Consider the following 24,352-nt stretch of genomic DNA (forward strand, 5'->3'; position numbering starts at 1 on the left):
TATCCCAATCTCTCTCTCTCTCTCCCCCAGCTTCCCTATCCCGGTCTCTCTCTCTCTCTCCTCGGGTTCCCAATCCCGGTCTCTCTCTCTCCCCAGGTTCCCTATCCCAATCTCTCTCTCTCTCACCCCCAGCTTCCCTATCCCGGTCTCTCTCTCTCTCCCTGGGTTCCCTATCCCGGTCTCTCGCTCTCTCTTCCCGGGTTCCCTATCCTGGTCTCTCTCTCTCTCTCCCCGGGTTCCCTATCCCGTTCTCTCTCTCTCTCTCCCCGGGTTTCCTATCTCGGTCTCTCTCTCTCGCTCTCTCCCCGGGTTCCCTATCCCGGTCTCTCTCTTTTTCTCTCCCCGGGTTCCCTATCCCGGTCTCTCTCTCTCTCTCTTTCCCGTGTTCCCTATCCCGGTCTCTCTCTATCTCTCTCTCTCGGGGTTCCCTATCCCGGTATCTCTCTCTCGCTCTCTCCCCGGGTTCCCTATCCCGGTCTCTCTCTCTCTCTCTCTCCCCGGGTTCCCTATCCCGGTCTCTCTCTCTCTCTCTTTGGGATCCCTATCCCGGTCTCTCTCTCCCCGGGTTCCCTCTCCCGGTCTCTCTCTCTCTCTCTCTCTCTCTCTCCCCGGGTTCCCTCTCCCGGTCTCTCTCTCTCTCTCTTTCTCCCTCTCCCTGGATTCCCTATCCCGGTCTCTCTCTCTCTCTCTCTCTCTCTCCGCGGGTTCGCTATCCCGGTCTCTCTCTCCCCCGGGTTCCCTATCCCAAACTCTCTCTCTCTCCCCGGGTTTCCTATCTCGGTCTCACTCTCACTCTCCCCGGGTTTCCTATCCCGGTCTCTCTCTGTCTCTCGCTCTCTCCCCTGGTTCCCTATCCCGGTCTCACTCTCTCTCTCTCTCCCCGGATTCCCTATCCCGGTCTCTCTCTGTCTCTCTCTCTCCGGATTCCCTATCCCGATCTCTCTCTCTCACTCCCCGGATTCCCTTTCACGAATCTCTCTCTCTCCCTCTCACCCCCAGGTTCCCTATCCCGGTCTCTCTGTCACTCTCTCTCTCTCCCCGGGTTCCCTATCCTGGTCTCTCTCTCTCTCAATCCCCGGGTTCCCTATCCCGGTCTCTCTCTCTCACCCCCCACCGGTTCCCAAACCCGGTCTCTCTCTCTCTCTCTCTCTCCCGGGTTCCCTATCCCGGCCTCTCTCTCTCTCTCACTCCCCGGGTTCCCTATCCCGGTCTCTCTCTCTCTCCCCCCACCGGTTCCCAAACCCGGTCTCTCTCTCTCTCTCCCCCCGGGTTCCCTATCCCGATCTCTCTCTCTCACTCCCCGGATTCCCTTTCACGAATCTCTCCCTCTCCCTCTCACCCCCTGGTTCCCTCTCCCGGTCTCTCTCTCTCCCCGGGTTTCCTATCTCGGTCTCACTCTCACTCTCCCCGGGTTTCCTATCCCGGTCTCTCTCTGTCTCTCTCTGTCTCTCACTCTCTCCCCTGGTTCCCTATCCCGGTCTCACTCTCTCTCTCTCTCCCCGGATTCCCTATCCCGGTCTCTCTCTGTCTCTCTCTCTCCGGATTCCCTATCCCGATCTCTCTCTCTCACTCCCCGGATTCCCTTTCACGAATCTCTCTCTCTCCCTCTCACCCCCGGGTTCCCTATCCCGGTCTCTCTGTCACTCTCTCTCTCCCCGGGTTCCCTATCCTGGTCTCTCTCTCTCTCACTCCCCGGGTTCCCTATCCCGGTCACTCTCTCTCTCTCTCAATCCCCGGGTTCCCTATCCCGGTCTCTCTCTCTCTCCCCCCACCGGTTCCCAAACCCGGTCTCTCTCTCTCGCTCCCCCCGGGTTCCCTATCCCAGTCTCTGTCTCTCTCCCCGGGTTCCCTATCCCGGTCTCTCTCTCTCTCTCTCTCTCTCTCCCCGGGTTCCCTATCCCGATCTCTCTCTCTCTCTCCCCCTGGGTTCCCTATCCCGGTCTCTCTCTCTCTCCCTGGGTTCCCTATCCCGGTCTCTCTCTCTATCTCTCTCTCTCTCTCTTCCTCCCCGGGTTCCCTATCCCGGTCTCTCTCTCTCTCCCGGGTTCCCTATCACAATCTCTCTCTCTCTCTCTTTCTCCCCGGGTTCCCTATCCCAATCTCTCTCTCTGTCCCCCAGCTTCCCTATCACGGTCTCTCTCTCTCTCTCCCCGGGTTCCCTATCCCGGTCTCTCTCTCTCTCTCTCCCCGGGTTCCCTATCCCGGTCTCTCTCTCTCTCTCTCTCTCTCTGCCCCAGCTTCCCTATCCCGGCATCTCTCTCTCTCTCCCCGGGTTCCCTATCCCGGTCTCTCGCTCTCTCTCCCCGGGTTCCCTATCCCGGTCTCTCTCTCTCTCTCTCCCCGGGTTCCCTATCCCGGTCTCTCTCTCTCTCTCTTTCCCGGGTTCCCTATCCCGGTCTCTCTCTCTCTCTCCCCGGGTTCCCTATCCCGGTCTCTCTCTCTCTCTCTGTCTCTCTCATCCCGGGTTCCCTATCCCGGTCTCTCTCTCTCTCCTCGGGTTCACTATCCCAATCTCTCTCTCTCTCTCCCCCAGCTTCCCTATCCCGGTCTCTCTCTCTCTCTCCTCGGGTTCCCTATCCCGATCTCTCTCTCTCTCCCCAGGTTCCCTATCCCAATCTCTCTCTCTCTCTCCCCCAGCTTCCCTATCCCGGTCTCTCTCTCTCTCCCCGGGTTCCCTATCCCGGTCTCTCGCTCTCTCTCCCCGGGTTCCCTATCCTGGTCTCTCTCTCTCTCTCCCCGGGTTCCCTATCCCGGTCTCTTTCTCTCTCTCTGTCTCTCTCTCTCCCTCCCCGGGTTCCCTATCCCGGTCTCTCTCTCTCTCTCTCTTTGGGATCCCTATCCCGGTCTCTCTCTCCCCGGGTTCCCTCTCCCGGTCTCTCTCTCTCTCTCTCTCTCTCCCCGAGTTCCCTCTCCCGGTCTCTCTCTCTCTCTCTTTCTCTCTCTCCCTGGATTCCCTATCCCGGTCTCTCTCTCTCTCTCTCTCTCTCCGCGGGTTCCCTATCCCGGTCTCTCTCTCTCTCTCACTCCCCGGGTTCCCTATACCGGTCTCTCTCTCCCCTGGGTTCCCTATCCCAAACTCTCTCTCTCTCCCCGGGTTCCCTATCCCAAACTCTCTCTCTCTCCCCGGGTTCCCTATCCCAATCTCTCTCTCTCTCTCCCCCAGCTTCCCTATCCCGGCATCTCTCTCTCTCTCCCCGGGTTCCCTATCCCGGTCTCTCGCTCTCTCTCCCCGGGTTCCCTATCCCGGTCTCTCTCTCTCTCTCTCCCCGGGTTTCCTATCCCGGTCCCTCTCTCTCTCTTTCCCGGGTTCCCTATCCCGGTCTCTATCTCTCCCTCCCCGGGTTCCCTATCCCGGTCTCTATCTCTCTCTCTGTCTCTCTCTCCCCAGGTTCCCTATCCCGGTCTCTCTCTCTCTCCTCGGGTTCACTATCCCAATCTCTCTCTCTCTCTCCCCCAGCTTCCCTATCCCGGTCTCTCTCTCTCTCTCCTCGGGTTCCCAATCCCGGTCTCTCTCTCTCCCCAGGTTCCCTATCCCAATCTCTCTCTCTCTCACCCCCAGCTTCCCTATCCCGGTCTCTCTCTCTCTCCCTGGGTTCCCTATCCCGGTCTCTCGCTCTCTCTTCCCGGGTTCCCTATCCTGGTCTCTCTCTCTCTCTCCCCGGGTTCCCTATCCCGTTCTCTCTCTCTCTCCCCCCGGGTTTCCTATCTCGGTCTCTCTCTCTCGCTCTCTCCCCGGGTTCCCTATCCCGGTCTCTCTCTTTTTCTCTCCCCGGGTTCCCTATCCCGGTCTCTCTCTCTCTCTCTTTCCCGTGTTCCCTATCCCGGTCTCTCTCTATCTCTCTCTCTCGGGGTTCCCTATCCCGGTATCTCTCTCTCGCTCTCTCCCCGGGTTCCCTATCCCGGTCTCTCTCTCTCTCTCTCTCTCCCCGGGTTCCCTATCCCGGTCTCTCTCTCTCTCTCTTTGGGATCCCTATCCCGGTCTCTCTCTCCCCGGGTTCCCTCTCCCGGTCTCTCTCTCTCTCTCTCTCTCTCTCTCCCCGGGTTCCCTCTCCCGGTCTCTCTCTCTCTCTCTTTCTCCCTCTCCCTGGATTCCCTATCCCGGTCTCTCTCTCTCTCTCTCTCTCTCTCCGCGGGTTCCCTATCCCGGTCTCTCTCTCCCCCGGGTTCCCTATCCCAAACTCTCTCTCTCTCCCCGGGTTTCCTATCTCGGTCTCACTCTCACTCTCCCCGGGTTTCCTATCCCGGTCTCTCTCTGTCTCTCGCTCTCTCCCCTGGTTCCCTATCCCGGTCTCACTCTCTCTCTCTCTCCCCGGATTCCCTATCCCGGTCTCTCTCTGTCTCTCTCTCTCCGGATTCCCTATCCCGATCTCTCTCTCTCACTCCCCGGATTCCCTTTCACGAATCTCTCTCTCTCCCTCTCACCCCCAGGTTCCCTATCCCGGTCTCTCTGTCACTCTCTCTCTCTCCCCGGGTTCCCTATCCTGGTCTCTCTCTCTCTCTCGCTCAATCCCCGGGTTCCCTATCCCGGTCTCTCTCTCTCACCCCCCACCGGTTCCCAAACCCGGTCTCTCTCTCTCTCTCTCTCCCCGGGTTCCCTCTCCCGGTCTCTCTCTCTCTCTCTTTCTCCCTCTCCCTGGATTCCCTATCCCGGTCTCTCTCTCTCTCTCTCTCTCTCTCCGCGGGTTCCCTATCCCGGTCTCTCTCTCCCCCGGGTTCCCTATCCCAAACTCTCTCTCTCTCCCCGGGTTTCCTATCTCGGTCTCACTCTCACTCTCCCCGGGTTTCCTATCCCGGTCTCTCTCTGTCTCTCGCTCTCTCCCCTGGTTCCCTATCCCGGTCTCACTCTCTCTCTCTCTCCCCGGATTCCCTATCCCGGTCTCTCTCTGTCTCTCTCTCTCCGGATTCCCTATCCCGATCTCTCTCTCTCACTCCCCGGATTCCCTTTCATGAATCTCTCTCTCTCCCTCTCACCCCCAGGTTCCCTATCCCGGTCTCTCTGTCACTCTCTCTCTCTCCCCGGGTTCCCTATCCTGGTCTCTCTCTCTCTCAATCCCCGGGTTCCCTATCCCGGTCTCTCTCTCTCACCCCCCACCGGTTCCCAAACCCGGTCTCTCTCTCTCTCTCTCTCTCCCGGGTTCCCTATCCCGGCCTCTCTCTCTCTCTCACTCCCCGGGTTCCCTATCCCGGTCTCTCTCTCTCTTCCCCCACCGGTTCCCAAACCCGGTCTCTCTCTCTCTCTCCCCCCGGGTTCCCTATCCCGATCTCTCTCTCTCACTCCCCGGATTCCCTTTCACGAATCTCTCCCTCTCCCTCTCACCCCCTGGTTCCCTCTCCCGGTCTCTCTCTCTCCCCGGGTTTCCTATCTCGGTCTCACTCTCACTCTCCCCGGGTTTCCTATCCCGGTCTCTCTCTGTCTCTCTCTGTCTCTCACTCTCTCCCCTGGTTCCCTATCCCGGTCTCACTCTCTCTCTCTCTCCCCGGATTCCCTATCCCGGTCTCTCTCTGTCTCTCTCTCTCCGGATTCCCTATCCCGATCTCTCTCTCTCACTCCCCGGATTCCCTTTCACGAATCTCTCTCTCTCCCTCTCACCCCCGGGTTCCCTATCCCGGTCTCTCTGTCACTTTCTCTCTCCCCGGGTTCCCTATCCTGGTCTCTCTCTCTCTCACTCCCCGGGTTCCCTATCCCGGTCACTCTCTCTCTCTCTCAATCCCCGGGTTCCCTATCCCGGTCTCTCTCTCTCTCCCCCCACCGGTTCCCAAACCCGGTCTCTCTCTCTCGCTCCCCCCGGGTTCCCTATCCCGGTCTCTCTCTCTCTCCCCGGGTTCCCTATCCCGGTCTCTCTCTCTCTCTCTCTCTCTCTCCCCGGGTTCCCTATCCCGATCTCTCTCTCTCTCTCCCCCTGGGTTCCCTATCCCGGTCTCTCTCTCTCTCCCTGGGTTCCCTATCCCGGTCTCTCTCTCTATCTCTCTCTCTCTCTCTTCCTCCCCGGGTTCCCTATCCCGGTCTCTCTCTCTCTCCCGGGTTCCCTATCACAATCTCTCTCTCTCTCTCTCTCTCCCCGGGTTCCCTATCCCAATCTCTCTCTCTGTCCCCCAGCTTCCCTATCACGGTCTCTCTCTCTCTCTCTCTCTCTCTCTCCCCGGGTTCCCTATCCCAATCTCTCTCTCTCTCTCTGCCCCAGCTTCCCTATCCCGGCATCTCTCTCTCTCTCCCCGGGTTCCCTATCCCGGTCTCTCGCTCTCTCTCCCCGGGTTCCCTATCCCGGTCTCTCTCTCTCTCTCTCCCCGGGTTCCCTATCCCGGTCTCTCTCTCTCTCTCTTTCCCGGGTTCCCTATCCCGGTCTCTCTCTCTCTCTCCCCGGGTTCCCTATCCCGGTCTCTCTCTCTCTCTCTGTCTCTCTCATCCCGGGTTCCCTATCCCGGTCTCTCTCTCTCTCCTCGGGTTCACTATCCCAATCTCTCTCTCTCTCTCCCCCAGCTTCCCTATCCCGGTCTCTCTCTCTCTCTCCTCGGGTTCCCTATCCCGATCTCTCTCTCTCTCCCCAGGTTCCCTATCCCAATCTCTCTCTCTCTCTCCCCCAGCTTCCCTATCCCGGTCTCTCTCTCTCTCCCCGGGTTCCCTATCCCGGTCTCTCGCTCTCTCTCCCCGGGTTCCCTATCCTGGTCTCTCTCTCTCTCTCCCCGGGTTCCCTATCCCGGTCTCTTTCTCTCTCTCTGTCTCTCTCTCTCCCTCCCCGGGTTCCCTATCCCGGTCTCTCTCTCTCTCTCTCTTTGGGATCCCTATCCCGGTCTCTCTCTCCCCGGGTTCCCTCTCCCGGTCTCTCTCTCTCTCTCTCTCTCTCCCCGGGTTCCCTCTCCCGGTCTCTCTCTCTCTCTCTTTCTCTCTCTCCCTGGATTCCCTATCCCGGTCTCTCTCTCTCTCTCTCTCTCCGCGGGTTCCCTATCCCGGTCTCTCTCTCTCTCTCACTCCCCGGGTTCCCTATACCGGTCTCTCTCTCCCCTGGGTTCCCTATCCCAAACTCTCTCTCTCTCCCCGGGTTCCCTATCCCAAACTCTCTCTCTCTCCCCGGGTTCCCTATCCCAATCTCTCTCTCTCTCTCCCCCAGCTTCCCTATCCCGGCATCTCTCTCTCTCTCCCCGGGTTCCCTATCCCGGTCTCTCGCTCTCTCTCCCCGGGTTCCCTATCCCGGTCTCTCTCTCTCTCTCTCCCCGGGTTCCCTATCCCGGTCCCTCTCTCTCTCTTTCCCGGGTTCCCTATCCCGGTCTCTCTCTCTCCCTCCCCGGGTTCCCTATCCCGGTCTCTATCTCTCTCTCTGTCTCTCTCTCCCCAGGTTCCCTATCCCGGTCTCTCTCTCTCTCCTCGGGTTCACTATCCCAATCTCTCTCTCTCTCTCCCCCAGCTTCCCTATCCCGGTCTCTCTCTCTCTCTCCTCGGGTTCCCAATCCCGGTCTCTCTCTCTCCCCAGGTTCCCTATCCCAATCTCTCTCTCTCTCTCCCCCAGCTTCCCTATCCCGGTCTCTCTCTCTCTCCCTGGGTTCCCTATCCCGGTCTCTCGCTCTCTCTTCCCGGGTTCCCTATCCTGGTCTCTCTCTCTCTCTCCCCGGGTTCCCTATCCCGTTCTCTCTCTCTCTCTCCCCGGGTTTCCTATCTCGGTCTCTCTCTCTCGCTCTCTCTCCGGGTTCCCTATCCCGGTATCTCTCTCTCTCTCTTTCCCGTGTTCCCTATCCCGGTCTCTCTCTATCTCTCTCTCTCCGGGTTCCCTATCCCGGTATCTCTCTCTCGCTCTCTCCCCGGGTTCCCTATCCCGGTCTCTCTCTCTCTCTCTCTCTCCCCGGGTTCCCTATCCCGGTCTCTCTCTCTCTCTCTTTGGGATCCCTATCCCGGTCTCTCTCTCCCCGGGTTCCCTCTCCCGGTCTCTCTCTCTCTCTCTCTCTCTCTCTCTCCCCGGGTTCCCTCTCCCGGTCTCTCTCTCTCTCTCTTTCTCCCTCTCCCTGGATTCCCTATCCCGGTCTCTCTCTCTCTCTCTCTCTCTCTCTCCGCGGGTTCCCTATCCCGGTCTCTCTCTCCCCCGGGTTCCCTATCCCAAACTCTCTCTCTCTCCCCGGGTTTCCTATCTCGGTCTCACTCTCACTCTCCCCGGGTTTCCTATCCCGGTCTCTCTCTGTCTCTCGCTCTCTCCCCTGGTTCCCTATCCCGGTCTCACTCTCTCTCTCTCTCCCCGGATTCCCTATCCCGGTCTCTCTCTGTCTCTCTCTCTCCGGATTCCCTATCCCGATCTCTCTCTCTCACTCCCCGGATTCCCTTTCACGAATCTCTCTCTCTCCCTCTCACCCCCAGGTTCCCTATCCCGGTCTCTCTGTCACTCTCTCTCTCTCCCCGGGTTCCCTATCCTGGTCTCTCTCTCTCTCTCTCTCAATCCCCGGGTTCCCTATCCCGGTCTCTCTCTCTCACCCCCCACCGGTTCCCAAACCCGGTCTCTCTCTCTCTCTCTCTCTCCCCGGGTTCCCTCTCCCGGTCTCTCTCTCTCTCTCTTTCTCCCTCTCCCTGGATTCCCTATCCCGGTCTCTCTCTCTCTCTCTCTCTCTCCGCGGGTTCCCTATCCCGGTCTCTCTCCCCCGGGTTCCCTATCCCAAACTCTCTCTCTCTCCCCGGGTTTCCTATCTCGGTCTCACTCTCACTCTCCCCTGGTTCCCTATCCCGGTCTCACTCTCTCTCTCTCTCCCCGGATTCCCTATCCCGGTCTCTCTCTGTCTCTCTCTCTCCGGATTCCCTATCCCGATCTCTCTCTCTCACTCCCCGGATTCCCTTTCACGAATCTCTCTCTCTCCCTCTCACCCCCAGGTTCCCTATCCCGGTCTCTCTGTCACTCTCTCTCTCTCCCCGGGTTCCCTATCCTGGTCTCTCTCTCTCTCAATCCCCGGGTTCCCTATCCCGGTCTCTCTCTCTCACCCCCCACCGGTTCCCAAACCCGGTCTCTCTCTCTCTCTCTCTCTCCCGGGTTCCCTATCCCGGCCTCTCTCTCTCTCTCACTCCCCGGGTTCCCTATCCCGGTCTCTCTCTCTCTCCCCCCACCGGTTCCCAAACCCGGTCTCTCTCTGTCTCTCCCCCCGGGTTCCCTATCCCGATCTCTCTCTCTCACTCCCCGGATTCCCTTTCACGAATCTCTCCCTCTCCCTCTCACCCCCTGGTTCCCTATCCCGGTCTCTCTGTCACTCTCTCTCTCTCCCCGGGTTCCCTATCCTGGTCTTTCTCTCTCTCACTCCCCGGGTTCCCTATCCCGGTCTCTCTCTCTCTCTCTCTCTCTCAATCCCCGGGTTCCCTATCCTGGTCTCTCTCCCACTCCCCGGGTTCCCTATCCCGTCTCTCTCTCTCTCCCCCCACCGGTTCCCAAACCCGGTCTCTCTCTCTCTCTCCCCCCGGGTTCCCTATCCCGGTCTCTCTCTCTCTCCACGGGTTCCCTGTCCCGGTCTCTCTCTCTCTCTCTCTCTCGCTCTCTCCCCGGGTTCCCTATCCCGGTCTCTTTCTCTCACTCCCCCCGGGTTCCCTATCCCGGTCTCTCTCTCTCTCTCTCTCTCCCTCCCCGGGTTCCGTATCCCGGTCTCTCTCTCTCCCGGGTTCCCTATCACAATCTCTCTCTCTCTCTCTCCCCGGGTTCCCTATCCCAATCTCTCTCTCTCTCTCCCCCAGCTTCCCTATCACGGTCTCTATCTCTCTCTCCCCGGGTTCCCTATCCCGGTCTCTCTCTCTCTCTCTCCCCGGGTTCCCTATCCCAATCTCTCTCTCTCTCTCCCCCAGCTTCCCTATCCCGGCATCTCTCTCTCTCCCCGGGTTCCCTATCCCGGTCTCTCGCTCTCTCTCCCCGGGTTCCCTATCCCGGTCTCTCTCTCTCTCTCTTTCCCGGGTTCCCTATCCCGGTCTCTCTCTCTCTCTCCCCGGGTTCACTATCCCAATCTCTCTCTCTCTCTCTCCCCCAGCTTCCCTATCCCGGTCTCTCTCTCTCTCTCCTCGGGTCCCCTATCCCGGTCTCTCTCTCTCTCCCCAGGTTCCCTATCCCAATCTCTCTCTCTCTCTCTCCCCCAGCTTCCCTATCCCTGTCTCTCTCTCTCTCCCCGGGTTCCCTATCCCGGTCTCTCGCTCTCTCTCCCCGGGTTCCCTATCCTGGTCTCTCTCTCTCTCTCCCCGGGTTCCCTATCCCGGTCTCTCTCTCTCTCTCTCTCTTTCCCGGGTTCCCTATCCCGGTCTCTCTCTCTCTCTCCCCGGGTTCCCTATCCCAGTCTCTCTCTCTCTGTCTCTCTCTCCCCCGGTTCCCTATCCCGGTCTCTCTCTCCCCGGGTTCCCTCTCCCAATCTCTCTCTCTCTCTCCCCCAGCTTCCCTATCCCGGTCTCTCTCTCTCTCCCCGGGTTCCCTATCCCGGTTTCTCTCTCTCTCTCTCTCTCCCCGGGTTCCCTATCCCGGTCTCTCTCTCTCTCTCTCTCTCTTTGGGATCCCTATCCTGGTCTCTCTCTCCCCGGGTTCCCTATCCCGGTGTCTCTCTCTCACTCTCTCCCCGGGTTCCCTATCCCGGTCTCTCTCTCTCTCTCTCCCCGGGTTTCCTATGCCGGTCTCTCTCGCTCTCTCCCCGGGTTCCCTATCCCGGTCTCTCTCTCTCTCTCCCCGGGTTCCCTATCCCGGTCTCTCTCTCTCTCTCTTTCCCAGGTTCCCTATCCCGGTCTCTCTCTCTCTCTCCCCGGGTTCCCTGTCCCGGTCTCTCTCTCTCGCTCTCTCCCCGAATTCCCTATCCCTGTCTCTCTCTCTCTCTCTCTCTCTCTCTCTCTCTCTCCCTAGGTTCCCTATCCCGGTCTCTCTTTCTCTCACTCTCTCGCTCTCTCTCTCTCTCTCTCTCCCCCCGGGTTTCCTATCCCGGTCTCTCTCTCTCTCTCCCTGGGTTCCCTATCGCGGTCTCTCTCTCTCTCTCCCCCCCCGGGTTCCCTACCCCGTCTCTCTCTCTCTCTCTCCCCGGTTTCCCTATCCCGGTCTCTCTCTCTCTCTCTCCCCGGGTTCCCTATCCCGGTCTCTCTCTCTCCCCGTGTTCCCTATCCTGGTCTCACACTCTCTCTCCCCGGGTTCCCTATCCCGGTCTCTCTCTCTCTCTCTTTGGGATCCCTATCCCGGTCTCTTTCTCCCTGGGTTCTCTCCTCCGGTCTCTCTCTTTCTCTCTCTCTCTCCCCGGGTTCACTATCCTGGTCGCTCTCTCTCTCTCTCTCTCTTTCTCTCTCTCCCAGGATTCCCTATCCCGGTCTCTCTCTCTCTCTCACTCCCCGGGTTCCCTATCCCAGCCTCTCTCTCTCTCTCTCACTCCCCGGGTCCCCTCTCCCGGTCTCTCTCTCTCCCCGGGTTTCCTATCTCGGTCTCACTCTCACTCTCCCCGGGTTCCCTATCCCGGTCTCTCTCTCTCTCTCTCGCTCTCTCCCTGGTTCCCTATCCCGGTCTCACTCTCTCTCTCTCTCCCCGGATTCCCTATTCCGGTCTCTCTCTGTCTCTCTCTCCCCGGATTCCCTATCCCGGTCTCTTTCTCTCTGTCTCCCTCTCCCCGGGTTCCCTATCCCAAACTCTCTCTCTCACCCCGGGTTCCCTATCCCGGTCTCTCTCTCTCTGTCTCACTCTCCCCGGGTTCCCAATCCCGGTCTCTCTCTCTCTCCTACGGATTCCCTATCCCGGTGTCTCTCTCTCTGTCTCTCCCCCCCGTTCCCAAACCCGGTCTCTCTATCTCTTTCCCCGGGTTCCCTATCCCGATCTCTCTGTCTCCCCCGGGTTCCCTATCCCGGTCTCTCTCTCTCTCTCTCTCTGTGTCTGTCTCCCCGGGTTCCCTATCCCGATCCCTCTCTCTCCCCCCGGCGTCCCAATCCCGGTCTCTCTCTCTCCCCGGATTCCCTATCCCTATCTCTCTCTCTCCCGGGGTTCACTATCCCGGTCTCTCTTTCACTCTCGCTCTCACTCCCCTGGTTCCCTATCCCAATCTCTCTCTCTCCCCCGGGTTCCCAATCCCGGTCTCTCTCTCTCTCTCTCTCTCCGGGTTCCCTATCCCGATCTCTCTCTCTCTCCCCAGGTTCCCTATCCCGATCTCTCTCTCTCCCCGGGTTCCCTATCCCGGTCTCTCTCTCTCTCTCTCACTCCCCGGGTTCCCTATCCCAGTCTCTCTCTCTCTCTGTCTCTCTCTCCCCGGGTTCCCTATCCTGGTCTGTCTCTCTCTCCCCAGGTTCCCTATCCCGATCTCTCTCTCTCCCCGGGTTCCCTATCCCGGTCTCTCTCTCTCTCTCACTCCCCGGGTTCCCTATCCTGATCTCTCTCTCTCCCCGGGTTCCCTATCCTGGTCTCTCTCTCTCTCTCTCACTCCCCGGGTTCCCTATCCCAGTCTCTCTCTCTCTCTGTCTCTCTCTCTTCCCCCCCCCCGGGTTCCCTATCCTGGTCTGTCTCTCTCTCCCCGGGTTGCCTATCCCGATCTCTCTCCCTCTCTCTCTCCCCGGGTTCCCTATCCCGGTCTCTCTCTCTTTCCCCGGGTTCCCTATCCCGGTCTCTCTCTCCCTCTCTCCCCCGGGTTCCCTATCCCAATCTCTCTCTCTCTCTCTCCCCGGGTTCCCTATCCCGGTCTTTTTCTCTCTCTCCCCGGGTTCCCTATCCCGGTCTCTCTCCCTCTCTCTCTCCCCGGGTTCCCTATCCCGATTTCTCTCTCTCTCTCTCTCTCCCCGGGTTCCCTATCCTGGTCTCTCATTCCCCCAGGTTCCCTATCCCGGTCTCTCTCCCTCTCTCTCTCTCTCCCGGGTTCCCTATCCCGGTCTCTCTCTCTTTCCCCGGGTTCCCTATCCCGGTCTCTCTCTCTCCCAGGGTTCGCTATCCCCATCTCTCACTCTCTCTCCCCCGGGTTCCCTATCGCAATCTCTCTCTCTCTCTCTCCCCCTGTTTCCCTATCCCGGTCTCTCTCTCTCTCTCTCTCTCCCCGGTTTCCCTATCCCGGTCTCTCATTCCCCCGGGTTCCCTATCCCGGTCTCTCTCACTCTCTCTCTCCCCGGGTTCCCTATCCCGGTCTCTCTCTCTTTTCCCGGGTTCCCTATCCCGGTCTCTCTCTCTCCCCGGGTTCCCTATCCCAATCTCTCTCTCTCTCTCCCCCGGGTTCCCTATCCAAATCTCTCTCTCTCTCTCCCCCGGGTTCCCTATCCCGGTCTCTCTCACTCTCTCTCTCCCCGGGTTCCCTATCCCGGTCTCTCTCTTCCCCGAGTTCCCTATCCCGGTCTCTCTCTCTCACTCCCCGGGTTCCCTATCCCGGTCTCTCTCTCCTCCGGATTCCCTATCCCGGTCTCTCTCTCTCTCTCTCTCTCCCCCGCGTTCCCAAACCCGGTCTCTCTATCTCTTTCCCCGGGTTCCCTATCCCGATCTCTCTGTCTCCCCCGGGTTCCCTATCCCGATCTCTCTCTCTCTCTCTCTCTGTGTCTGTCTCCCCGGGTTCCCTATCCCGATCCCTCTCTCTCCCCCCCGGCGTCCCAATCCCGGTCTCTCTCACTCCCCGGATTCCTTATCCCGATCTCTCTCTTTCCCCCGGGTTCCCTATCCCGATCTCTCTCTCCCTCTCTCCCCCGGGTTCCCTATCCCAATCTCTCTCTCTCTCTCTCTCTCCCCGGGTTCCCTATCCCGGTCTCTCTTTCTTTCTCTCTCTCTCTCTCTCCCCGGGTTCCCTATCCCGGTCTCTCTCTCCCCGGGTTCCCTATCCCAGTCTCTCTCTCTCCCAGGGTTCCCTATCCCGGTCTCTCTCTCCCCCGGGTCCCCTATCCCGGTCTCTCTCACCTCGGGTTCCCTATCCCGAACTCCCCCTCTCCCCAGGTTCCCTATCCGGGTCTCTCTCTCTCTCTCTCTCTCTCTCTCACCCCAGTTTCCCAATTCCGGTCTCTCTCTCTCTCTCTCCCGGGGTTCCCTATCCCGGTCTCTCTCTCTCTCTCTCCCCGGGTTCCCTATCTCGGTCTCTCTCTCTCTCTCCCCGGGTTCCCTATCCCGGTCTCTCTCTCTCTCTCTCTCCCCGGGTTCCCTATCCTGGTCTCTCTCTCTCTCTCTCTCTCTCTCTCCCCAGGTTCCCTATCCCGGTCTCTCTCTCCCCGGGTTCCCTATCCTGGTCTCTCGCTCTCCTGGGTTCCCTATCCCAATCTCTCTGTCTGTCTCTCCCGGGATCCCTATCCCGGTCTCTGTCTCTCTCTCCCGGGATCCCTATCCCGGTCTCTCTCTCTCTCTCCCCCGGGTTCCCTATCCCGGTCTCTCTCTCTCTCTCCCAGGATCCCTATCCCGTGTCTCTCTCTCTCTCTCTCTCCCGGGATCCCTATCCCGGTCTCTCTCTCCCCCGGGTTCCCTATCCCCGTCTCACTCTCTACCTCCCGGGATCCCTATCCCGGTCTCTCTCTCTCTCTCTCTCCCCGGGTTCCCTATCCTGGTCTCTCTCTCTCTCTCTCTCTCTCCCCGGGTTCCCTATCCCGGTCGCTCTTTCTTTCTCTCTCTCTCTCTCTCCCCGGGTTCCCTATCCCGGTCTCTCTCTCCCCGGGTTCCCTATCCCAGTCTCTCTCTCTCCCAGGGTTCCCTATCCCGGTCTCTCTCTCCCCCGGGTCCCCTATCCCGGTCTCTCTCACCTCGGGTTCCCTATCCCGAACTCCCCCTCTCCCCAGGTTCCCTATCCGGGTCTCTCTCTCTCTCTCTCTCTCTCTCACCCCAGTTTCCCAATTCCGGTCTCTCTCTCTCCCGGGGTTCCCTATCCCGGTCTCTCTCTCTCTCTCCCCGGGTTCCCTATCCCGGTCTCTCTCTCTCTCTCCCCGGGTTCCCTATCCTGGTCTCTCTCTCTCTCTCTCTCTCTCTCCCCAGGTTCCCTATCCCGGTCTCTCTCTCCCCGGGTTCCCTATCCCAGTCTCTCTCTCTCCCAGGGTTCCCTATCCCGGTCTCTCTCTCCCCCGGGTCCCCTATCCCGGTCTCTCTCACCTCGGGTTCCCTATCCCGAACACCCCCTCTCCCTAGGTTCCCTATCCGGGTCTCTCTCTCTCTCTCTCTCTCACCCCAGTTTCCCAATTCCGGTCTCTCTCTCTCTCTCTCCCGGGGATCCCTATCCCGGTCTCTCTCTCTCTCTCCCCGGGTTCCCTATCCCGGTCTCTCTCTCTCTCTCCCCGGGTTCCCTATCCCGGTCTCTCTCTCTCTCTCTCTCCCCGGGTTCCCTATCCTGGTCTCTCTCTCTCTCTCTCTCTCTCTCCCCAGGTTCCCTATCCCGGTCTCTCTCTCCCCGGGTTCCCTATCCCGGTCTCTCTCACTCTCTCTCTCCCCGGGTTCCCTATCCCGGTCTCTCTCTCTTTTCCCGGGTTCCCTATCCCGGTCTCTCTCTCTCCCCGGGTTCCCTATCCCAATCTCTCTCTCTCTCTCCCCCGGGTTCCCTATCCAAATCTCTCTCTCTCTCTCCCCCGGGTTCCCTATCCCGGTCTCTCTCACTCTCTCTCTCCCCGGGTTCCCTATCCTGGTCTCTCTCTCTTTTCCCGGGTTCCCTATCCCGGTCTCTCTCTCCCTCTCTCTCTCTCCCCGGGTTCCCTATCCCAGTCTCTCACTCTCCCCGGGTTCCCTATCCCAATCTCTCTCTCTCTCTCTCCCCCGGGTTCCCTATCCCAATCTCTCTCTCTCTCTCCCCCGGGTTCCCTATCCCGGTCTCTCTCTCCCCGGGTTCCTATCCCGGTCTCTCATTCCCCCGGGTTCCCTATCCCGGTCTCTCTCCCTCTCTCTATCCCCGGGTTCCCTATCCCGGTATCTCATTCCCCCGGGTTCCCTATCCCGGTCTCTCTCCCTCTCTCTCCCCGGGTTCTCTTTCCCGGTCTCACTCTCTCTCTCTCTCTCCCCCGCGTTCCCTATCCCGGTCTCACTCTCTCTCTCCCTGGGTTCCCTATCCCAATCTCTCTCTCTCTCTCCCCCGGGTTCCCTATCGCAATCTCTCTCTCTCTCTCTCCCCCTGTTTCCCTATCCCGGTCTCTCTCTCTCTCTCTCTCTCCCCGGGTTCCCTATCCCGGTCTCTCATTCCCCCGGGTTCCCTATCCCGGTCTCTCTCACTCTCTCTCTCCCCGGGTTCCCTATCCCGGTCTCTCTCTCTTTCCCCGGGTTCCCTATCCCGGTCTCTCTCTCTCCCCGGGTTCCCTATCACAAACTCTCTCTCTCTCTCCCCGGGTTCCCTATTCCGGTGTCTCTCTCACTCTCTCTCCCTCTCTCTCTCTCCCCGGGTTCCCAATCTCGGTCTCACTCTCTCTCTCCCCGGATTCCCTATCCCAATCTCTCTCTCTCCCCGGGTTCCCTATCCCAATCTCTCTCTCTCTCTCCCCCGGGTTCCCTATCCAAATCTCTCTCTCTCTCTCCCCCGTGTTCCCTATCCCGGTCCCTCTCTCCCTCTCTCTCACTCCCCGGGTTCCCTATCCCGGTCTCTCACTCTCCCCGGGTTCCCTATCCCAATCTCTCTCTCTCTCTCTCTCCCCCGGGTTCCCTATCCCAATCTCTCTCTCTCTCTCTCCCCCGGGTTCCCTATCCCAATCTCTCTCTCTCTCTCCCCCGGGTTCCCTATCCCGGTCTCTCTCTCTCTCTCTCCCCGGGTTCCTATCCCGGTATCTCATTCCCCCGGGTTCCCTATCCCAGTCTCTCTCCCTCTCTCTCTCTCCGGGTTCCCTATTCCAGTCTCTCTCTCTTTCCCTGGGAACCCTTTCCCGGTCTCTCTCTCTCCCTGGGTTCCCTATCCCAATCTCTCTCGCTCTCTCCCCGGGTTCCCTATCCCGGTCTCTCTCTCTCTCCCCCGGGTTCCCTATCCCGATCTCTATCTCTCCCCGGATTCCCTATCCCGGTCTCTCTCTCCCCCGAGTTCCCTATCCCGATCCCTCTCTCTCCCCCGGGTTCCCTATCCCGATCCCTCTCTCTCCCCCGGGTTCCCTATCCCGATCCCTCTCTCTCTCCCCGGTGTTACCTATCCCGATCCCTCTCTCTCCCCCGAGTTCCCTATCCCGATCCCTCTCTCTCCCCCGGGTTCCCTATCCCGATCCCTCTCTCTCCCCCGGGTTCCCTATCCCGGTCTCTCTCTCCCCCGGGTTCCCTATCCCGGTCTCTCTCTCCCCCGGGTTCCCTATCCCGGTCTCTCTCTCCCCCGGGTTCCCTATCCCGATCCCTCTCTCTCCCCCGGGTTCCCTATCCCGGTCTCTCTCTCCCCCGGGTTCCCTATCCCGGTCTCTCTCTCCCCCGGGTTCCCTATCCCGATCCCTCTCTCTCTCCCCGGTGTTACCTGCTCCCGGGAGAGTCCCGATCAGAAATACCAGGGACCACATCTGCTGAGCGGTTCCGGAGCCGGTGCCTGTGGGTCCCTCGCTGCTCCTTCTCCTGATCTCGGCCTGTGTGCCAGTGGGAGGGAGCTGCCTGGCACAAGGGCAGGGGGAGGACTCCCGAGCCCCTCCCGGAATATATCCCCACACCCACCCAGCCAGCCAGCCCAGCCCAGCCCCGGTACCGAGAGAGACCCTTCCCCACTGAGAGAGAGACCCTCGCAGCCTGAGGGGGGACTTGCAGCTGAGGGAGACCTCTATCCAAGTACAGCTTCTTCACTTTGAAAGAAACGTTTCCATCCGGAGACAGACACTGGCCCCTAAAGACAGAGTGAGACTCCGCAGGTCCAGAGGCAGTAAGGATCATACCCACACAAACTCAGAGATGGGGAGAGAGACACACACACACACAGACTCACAGAGATGGGGAGACACACACAGACTCACAGAGATGGGGACACACACACACACACACACAGACTCACAGAGATGGGGAGACACAGACTCACAGAGATGGGGAGACACACAGACACATACACACACACACAGAGACTCACAGAGATGGGGAGACACACACACAGACTCACAGAGATGGGGAGACACACACAGACACACACACAGACTCACAGAGATGGGGAGACACATACAGAGACTCACAGAGATGGGGAGACACACACACAGACTCACAGAGATGGGGAGACACACACAGACACACACACAGACTCACAGAGATGGGGAGACACACACAGACACACACAGACTCACAGAGATGGGGAGACACACACACACACACACAGACTCACAGAGATGGGGAGACACACACACACACACACAGACTCACAGAGATGGGGAGACACACACACAGACACACACACAGACTCACAGAGATGGGGAGACACACACAGACACACACACAGACTCACAGAGATGGGGAGACACACAGACACACACAGACTCACAGAGATGGGGAGACACACACACAGACACACACACAGACTCACAGAGATGGGGAGACACACACAGACACACGCACACACACAGATGCACAGACTCACAGAGATTGGGAGAGAAAGGCAGAGAGAGAGACCCACACACATACACACAGAGTGGGAGGGGGGGGGGGGGGGAGAGAGAGAGAGAGGGGGAGAGACACCCTCACCATCAGAGAGGGAGCAACTCTTATCCTCAAAAGGCAGACCCTCACTCCTGATAGAGAAAACTGCATCCCCAGTGGGGGAGAGAGAGAGAGAGAGGGAGAGAGATACCCTGACCCCCTGAGAGAATCATACCCAGTGAGACTGGCCTCAGTCGCAGAAAGAGAGACCCTCAACCTCAGGAACAGCTACCGTCATTTCAAGCAAGAGAGATTTTCCTACCTTTGTGTCAGCAAATGTAGCTACACTCTGTCTCAAATACTGAACGATGAACATCTGGAACCACTGCTCTGATCCTTTTGGTATTCCATTTGTTACAGCCAACTTGAAAGTGCCAACGTTATCTCTACTCCCTTCCACCCTGTCTATTAACCTATCTTCTGTCTATTCACAATATCTGTGACGCACAAACAATGAAACACAAGACTTAAATTCATTCATCCTTCCTCTCCTAAATACAATCCTCATACAATCAGCATTTCTAAAACTTTGTTATTCTACCAGCTTACACTCAAATCAATCATCTATAATCATATTACCTTTCCCAAAATGTGAATGGCCTACATCAAATAGTTAAAGTAACAGGCTCCATTTGTATAGTCTCTCATTTGAAGTTTTAAATGTTTCAATGAAAGCCAGTGGACTGTGGTCTGTGTAGATTAATGTTTCTCTGTCACCATGTTGAACGTAGACTTCAAAGTGTTGAAGATCCAATAATAATCTCAATGTTCCTATGGTATAGTCCTTCTGCTGATAATGATCCTCTTCTCTGGAGCAGTGCCCCACTCGCTTCGCCATTCCTAAATCATCGTCCTGTAACAAGACAGCATTCATCTTAAAACCAACTGCTATTTTAAGAGGTCTGGAAAAGTCAGGGGTGGCCAACATTGATTCCTTCATTAGGATTGTGTTCGGTTTCTCCAACACTGCCTCGCAATCTGCTGATCAGACCACTTTTGTTGTTTCAGGGACGGGAAATGTAAAACAGAGATTGCTGGGTTCTTGATTGCCAAGGGGATCAAAGGTTATGGTGAGAAAGCAGGAAAGTTGGAAAAACCTATCAGCCATCGTTGAATGGCAGAGCAGGCTCCATGAGCTGAGTGGCCTCATTTCTGCTCCTCGGCCCTCATGGTCTTAATGTCTCATGTATTCGCTGATGCATTATCCCAAAAACAAACAATAGAAAGTTTATGAACGCAACCAAGAAAGTTGTATCAAGATTAAATAATCTGTTGAGAGGAAGAGTTGAATGCTTGTGGATTGTGTCTCAATTGTCATTTAAGTATTATTTACCTTGTCCTGAAACACGTTATTGAAATGACGCTCCATCCTTTGGAGCTGAGGCATGTTGAGAGCATCATGAATTTTAAAAAGTTCTCTTTTTTTGGATTGGAACTTTGAGCTGCAATTGAGAATTGAGCTTTGAACAACTGCCGATTTTTGAAGAAGAGAGGAGAAAACAAAAGGCTGGTGTTTGCTGTTGGGAACTGGCCTGCTTAATAAATTTATCACTGCTTAATGTATATTACCTTTTGATAAAGGTGTTAATTTGGATCACTTAACCCATGGAGCTTATTTGTTACTTCCCACTGAACCCACTATCAAACCTTGACAGTTATAAACAGGAAGCCCAAGCTCTGTTTTTTCTTCAGTCCGATTGAGCAGTTTTGGTGGTCATTGAATGTTTTAATGTTACTGTGATAGAGGTGCTATCCCTAATACTTTTGCCTCTGAAGACCCTTTATTCTTTGGGTCTCCTTTCTCCAAGTTCTTTCACTTTACAGGAGGTACAGGGCAATTAGTAAAGTCTCTGGATTAGTGGTTAAAGATGACAGCTTACAGGAACTGGTGGGGGGGGGAGGGGAGGGGTAGCAGGCTTTCTTTAGGCTTCACTTGCTGTTACCGAACAGAAACTGGTCTTTTATCAGTCTGTTGGTTTCTCCCTCCTGTGGGGTCACGCCACGAGCTGTTCAGGAATTCAGCTACCCAGGAGACAATCAGATAGTTGTTGTTAGGCAAAGAACTTTTGTTATCCACAACTGGTCACAATTACCCAAATCAATCAGCGACCTGTTGCCTCCTGGATCTCATCCTGCGCACTTCCCCTTGTACTGTGTCATCGCATCTCATCTCCCCACTATGTGCAATGCAGCTGTGTAAACCCAACTTCCAATGAGTTCCATAATGTGTTTTCAAAGTGCAATAGTTCCTTCCACAGCCTTAGGTTTAACACAGTTCTTGTCATATTTTGACCACAATCAAAAATAAATCAATAGAAGATATGTCCTTCTAATATTAACACTCAATTTTCCTCAATCTGATTAGTCCTCTGGTCACCCCCCCCTGCCCCACCCTCTTTCTGATATGTAAATTATCCTTTGAAGAGCTCTGTGACTGCTTCCTCTTTGCAGTGATTTTGATATCACTATGTTGAGACTCAGCTGTCCCTCCTCCTGATCTCAGACCTGCTCTGCCATTGCACTTCTTGTTGCACCTTACTTCCCTCTCACTCAACATTTGATCCGTCTGATAGAGATATACATGCTCAGCATCTGGACATTTTATCAGTATCATCCAGGGGTGGTACTTGCAGTGCCCAGATGTGAGGCATTCCAAAGACAATATACACACACCCAGAGAAGATACTTACGGCATTCAAGGAGCTGAGAACCTGGGAGATACAGCCTCTAGGCTCCAAGGCAATATTATTAAGACACATGACGCATAATTTCAATCCCAAAAATGTAGAAACACTCAGCTCCTCAGAAACTAAGGGTTTAGATTAGAATGGTGCTGGAAAAGCACAGCAGGTCAGGCAGCATCCGAGGAGCAGGAAAATCAACGTTTTGGGCAAAAGCCCTTCATCAGGAATGGAGGCAGGGAGCCTGCAGAATGGAGAGATAAGTGGGGGATGGGAATACAGGATGGCATTTTTGCAGGAGGTAGGGTGGGAAGAGGTGTAATCCAGGTAGCTGTGGAAGTCAATGGGTTTGTAAAAAATGTCAGTGTTAAGTTGGTCATCATTGATGGAGATGGAGAGGTCCAGGAAGGGGAGGGAGGTGTCAGAGGTGGTCCAGATGAATTTAACTTTGGGGTGGAATACATTGGTGAAGTTGATGAGCTGCTCAACCTCCTCGCAGGAGCACGAGGTGGTGCCAATGCAGTCCTCAATGTAGTGGAGGAAGAGGTGGGGAGTGGTGCTGGTGTAATTACTGAAGATGGACTGTTCTACGTAGCTGACAAAGAGACAGGGATAGGTGGGGCCCATACGGGTGCCCATGCTACCCCTTTGGTCTGGAGAAAGTGGGAGGTTTCGAAGGAGAGATTGTTAAGGGTGAGGACCAGTTCGGTCAAACAAATGAGAGTGTCAGTGGAAGGGTACTGGTGGGGATGTTGGGAGAGGAAGAAATAGAGGGCTTGGAGGCCCTGGTCATGGCGGATGGAGTCGTAGAGGGATGGATGTTCATGATGAAGATAAGGCTTTGGGCTGGACCTCTCCATCTCCATCTCCATCACCTAACACTGACATTTTTTACAAACCCACCAACACCAACAAGTTTACAAGTCTCCGAAGAAAAAGTTTAAAATCTATACACAATTATCTCCTTCTAATTACCCACATAACTACCTACTTCAAATACAATTTGCTACTTGTGCATTTTGGTGGTGGGACTTAAAGTATTAAAATTAGATTACGCATCATTTTAATGTATTGAGAAAAACAGGATATTCAGAAAGTCTCGTCAGTCTAGGGACTCGCTTTGAACTAGCTGGTCACAGCCCATGTACAGCACACATGTGACTTGGTGACAGGATACCAGCGTCTCTGCAGTTATTTCAAATGGGTAATGAATGCTGGCCCAGTCAGAGGCGTCCACATCCTCTGAATGAATAATTAAAAACATCAGGGCTCTGTGGACCATTTTACAATTAAACCTGCAAAACCCTGATCATCCACAGCATGGCAGCAGCCTCACACCTCTGCTCAGACTTGAGGAGACCAGCACTCTGTGGAGACTGTGAAATTAATGACTTCAACCTGACTGCGGTCTCTTCCTGCGAGCTGCTGTGTGCCTGGAACATTCCCACATCCTTACAGTTGATTCTGCAAAGGATCAAGTGCTGCAGTGAAGGAATGTGAGAGCGTGCTGTTGCTATGTTTCTGAGGATCTGTTTTGGGAGTCTCAGAGAAACATTTCCCACCAGCAGGTTCATGAGGGGCATTTGGGATCTGCCCCCGACAGCTCAAGATCCCTCAATCTCAGATTTCTGCCTGTCACTTGGTTACTCCAACTTGTAGACAAAAATAAATTAGAGATTCAGAAGATCTCCTCAATCTAGGGATTGGCTTCGAGCTGGCTGGCCACAGGTTATGTGCAGTGCACACACAAATAAAGCGTGAGTTGATGATGGGTTACCAGCCTCTGTGCAGTTACTTCAGGACCATTGTCAAATTTATTCTCAGATCTTCCCAGTTCTGATTCCTTTGTAGACATTAATGTTTTGTAATATTTCATCACGTTGTCACCCTCTTGTTGGTTCGGTTTCCCATTAATCCTTCTAAAATCTACTCATAACATGCTTTATTCAGCTTGTTCATTTCTATTAACTCTACCTTGGTTCCTATACTGACCAATCCTGTTAAGCCTCACTGTCTGTGATTTGGTTGGATTCGCCAGATTGATATCCTGTACTCCTCAGTTCCTGTTTCCTATTCTGTCCTAACTATTCATTTTTACTTTTATTCTTTTCTCTCTTTTTATTCCTTTCGTCTTTCCTAATTATCTTTATTGACTTCATTTCTGTTTCAAAGTTGAGTTGCTTCATTTGTAACTGAATTCCAATGATGCATACTTATGCTTTAACCAGGTTAGGCTTTCCCTCCTCAAGTTTCAAATGTTGAGCCAACACTTCAACATGTTTTAATTTAATAGCCTCTCTGAGACATCCTCACCCTTGCTGAGTGCCTGCAATCTCTGACACTGAATATCAATTGGGGAATGACATTCATTCTGCAGACACCTGCCACTGCCATGCTGCTGATTCACCCACATTCTCTCTTGGTCCCTGGGAGTGTCCACATGCAAATGCTGCACAGTTATTCTCACCACCTCCTGTGGCTCTTCCCCAATTTCCCAATGCATCAAGGTCCTCAAGGGCCATGCCACTCCGTGTGCAGAGACTAAGACACGTCTGGAGGGTATTGGAGAATGCCATCCAAGCAGAATCAGGCATCAGAAATCTGTTGATATTCCGTTAAATTATTTCCCATTGGCAAAATTTGGTTATCTTCTATGCCTCTGTCTGAGGTTCCAGTGAGCAGGTCAGTAGCAAAAGATATTGCTTGTCCCTGGAATTTATCCATGCTCCTTGGAAGATCTGAGGCAACTTGGCGAAAGGTGAAGATATCATGGTCATACAGTCATGCAGCATTGAAACAGACCCATTGATCCAACTCATCCATGCCAACTAAGTTTCATAAATTAAATTAGTCCCAACTGCCTGCATTTGGCCTATATTCCTCTAAACCTATTCTATTCATGTACCAGTCCTAATGTCTTTTAAATGTTGTAACTGTCCCTGCACCCACCACTTCCTCTGGCAGTTCATTCCACATACAAACCACATTCTGTTCGTAAATGTTGCCCCTCAGGTCCATTTTAAACCTTTCTCCTCTCACCTTAAAAATATGGCCCCTAGTTTTTAACTCCCCCATCCTAGGGAAAAGAAATTTGCTATTCACCTTATCTATGCCTCTCATGGTTTTATAAACCTCTCAACAGGTTTAGCAATGCCTCCTCCTGTTCAAGGTTAGAAACGTACTCTGAGAAAGAACATTCACCTGAATACGTTCTAGGAACAT

The 24,352-nt window shown here is 55.7% G+C and overlaps 1 protein-coding gene across 1 annotated transcript in view; it reads right to left on the bottom strand.

Moving 5' to 3' along the window:
- The window catches only part of LOC122559976 (endothelin-1), a 269,764-nt gene extending 252,400 nt beyond the window's left edge, over nucleotides 1-17,364 (bottom strand). Inside the window, exon 1 of the mRNA XM_087994618.1 lies at nucleotides 17,299-17,364. Coding sequence (XP_087850744.1) covers nucleotides 17,299-17,341 — 43 coding nt within the window. The 5' untranslated portion in view covers nucleotides 17,342-17,364. The remainder of the gene's footprint in view (nucleotides 1-17,298) is intronic.
- Between the last annotated feature and the right edge of the window lie 6,988 nt (nucleotides 17,365-24,352).

Source organism: Chiloscyllium plagiosum, unplaced genomic scaffold (assembly GCF_037043375.1).
Source record: "Chiloscyllium plagiosum isolate Xiang-an unplaced genomic scaffold, Cpla_swu_hap1 HiC_scaffold_15, whole genome shotgun sequence".
In the NCBI taxonomy this organism is placed as follows: Eukaryota; Metazoa; Chordata; class Chondrichthyes; order Orectolobiformes; family Hemiscylliidae; genus Chiloscyllium; species Chiloscyllium plagiosum.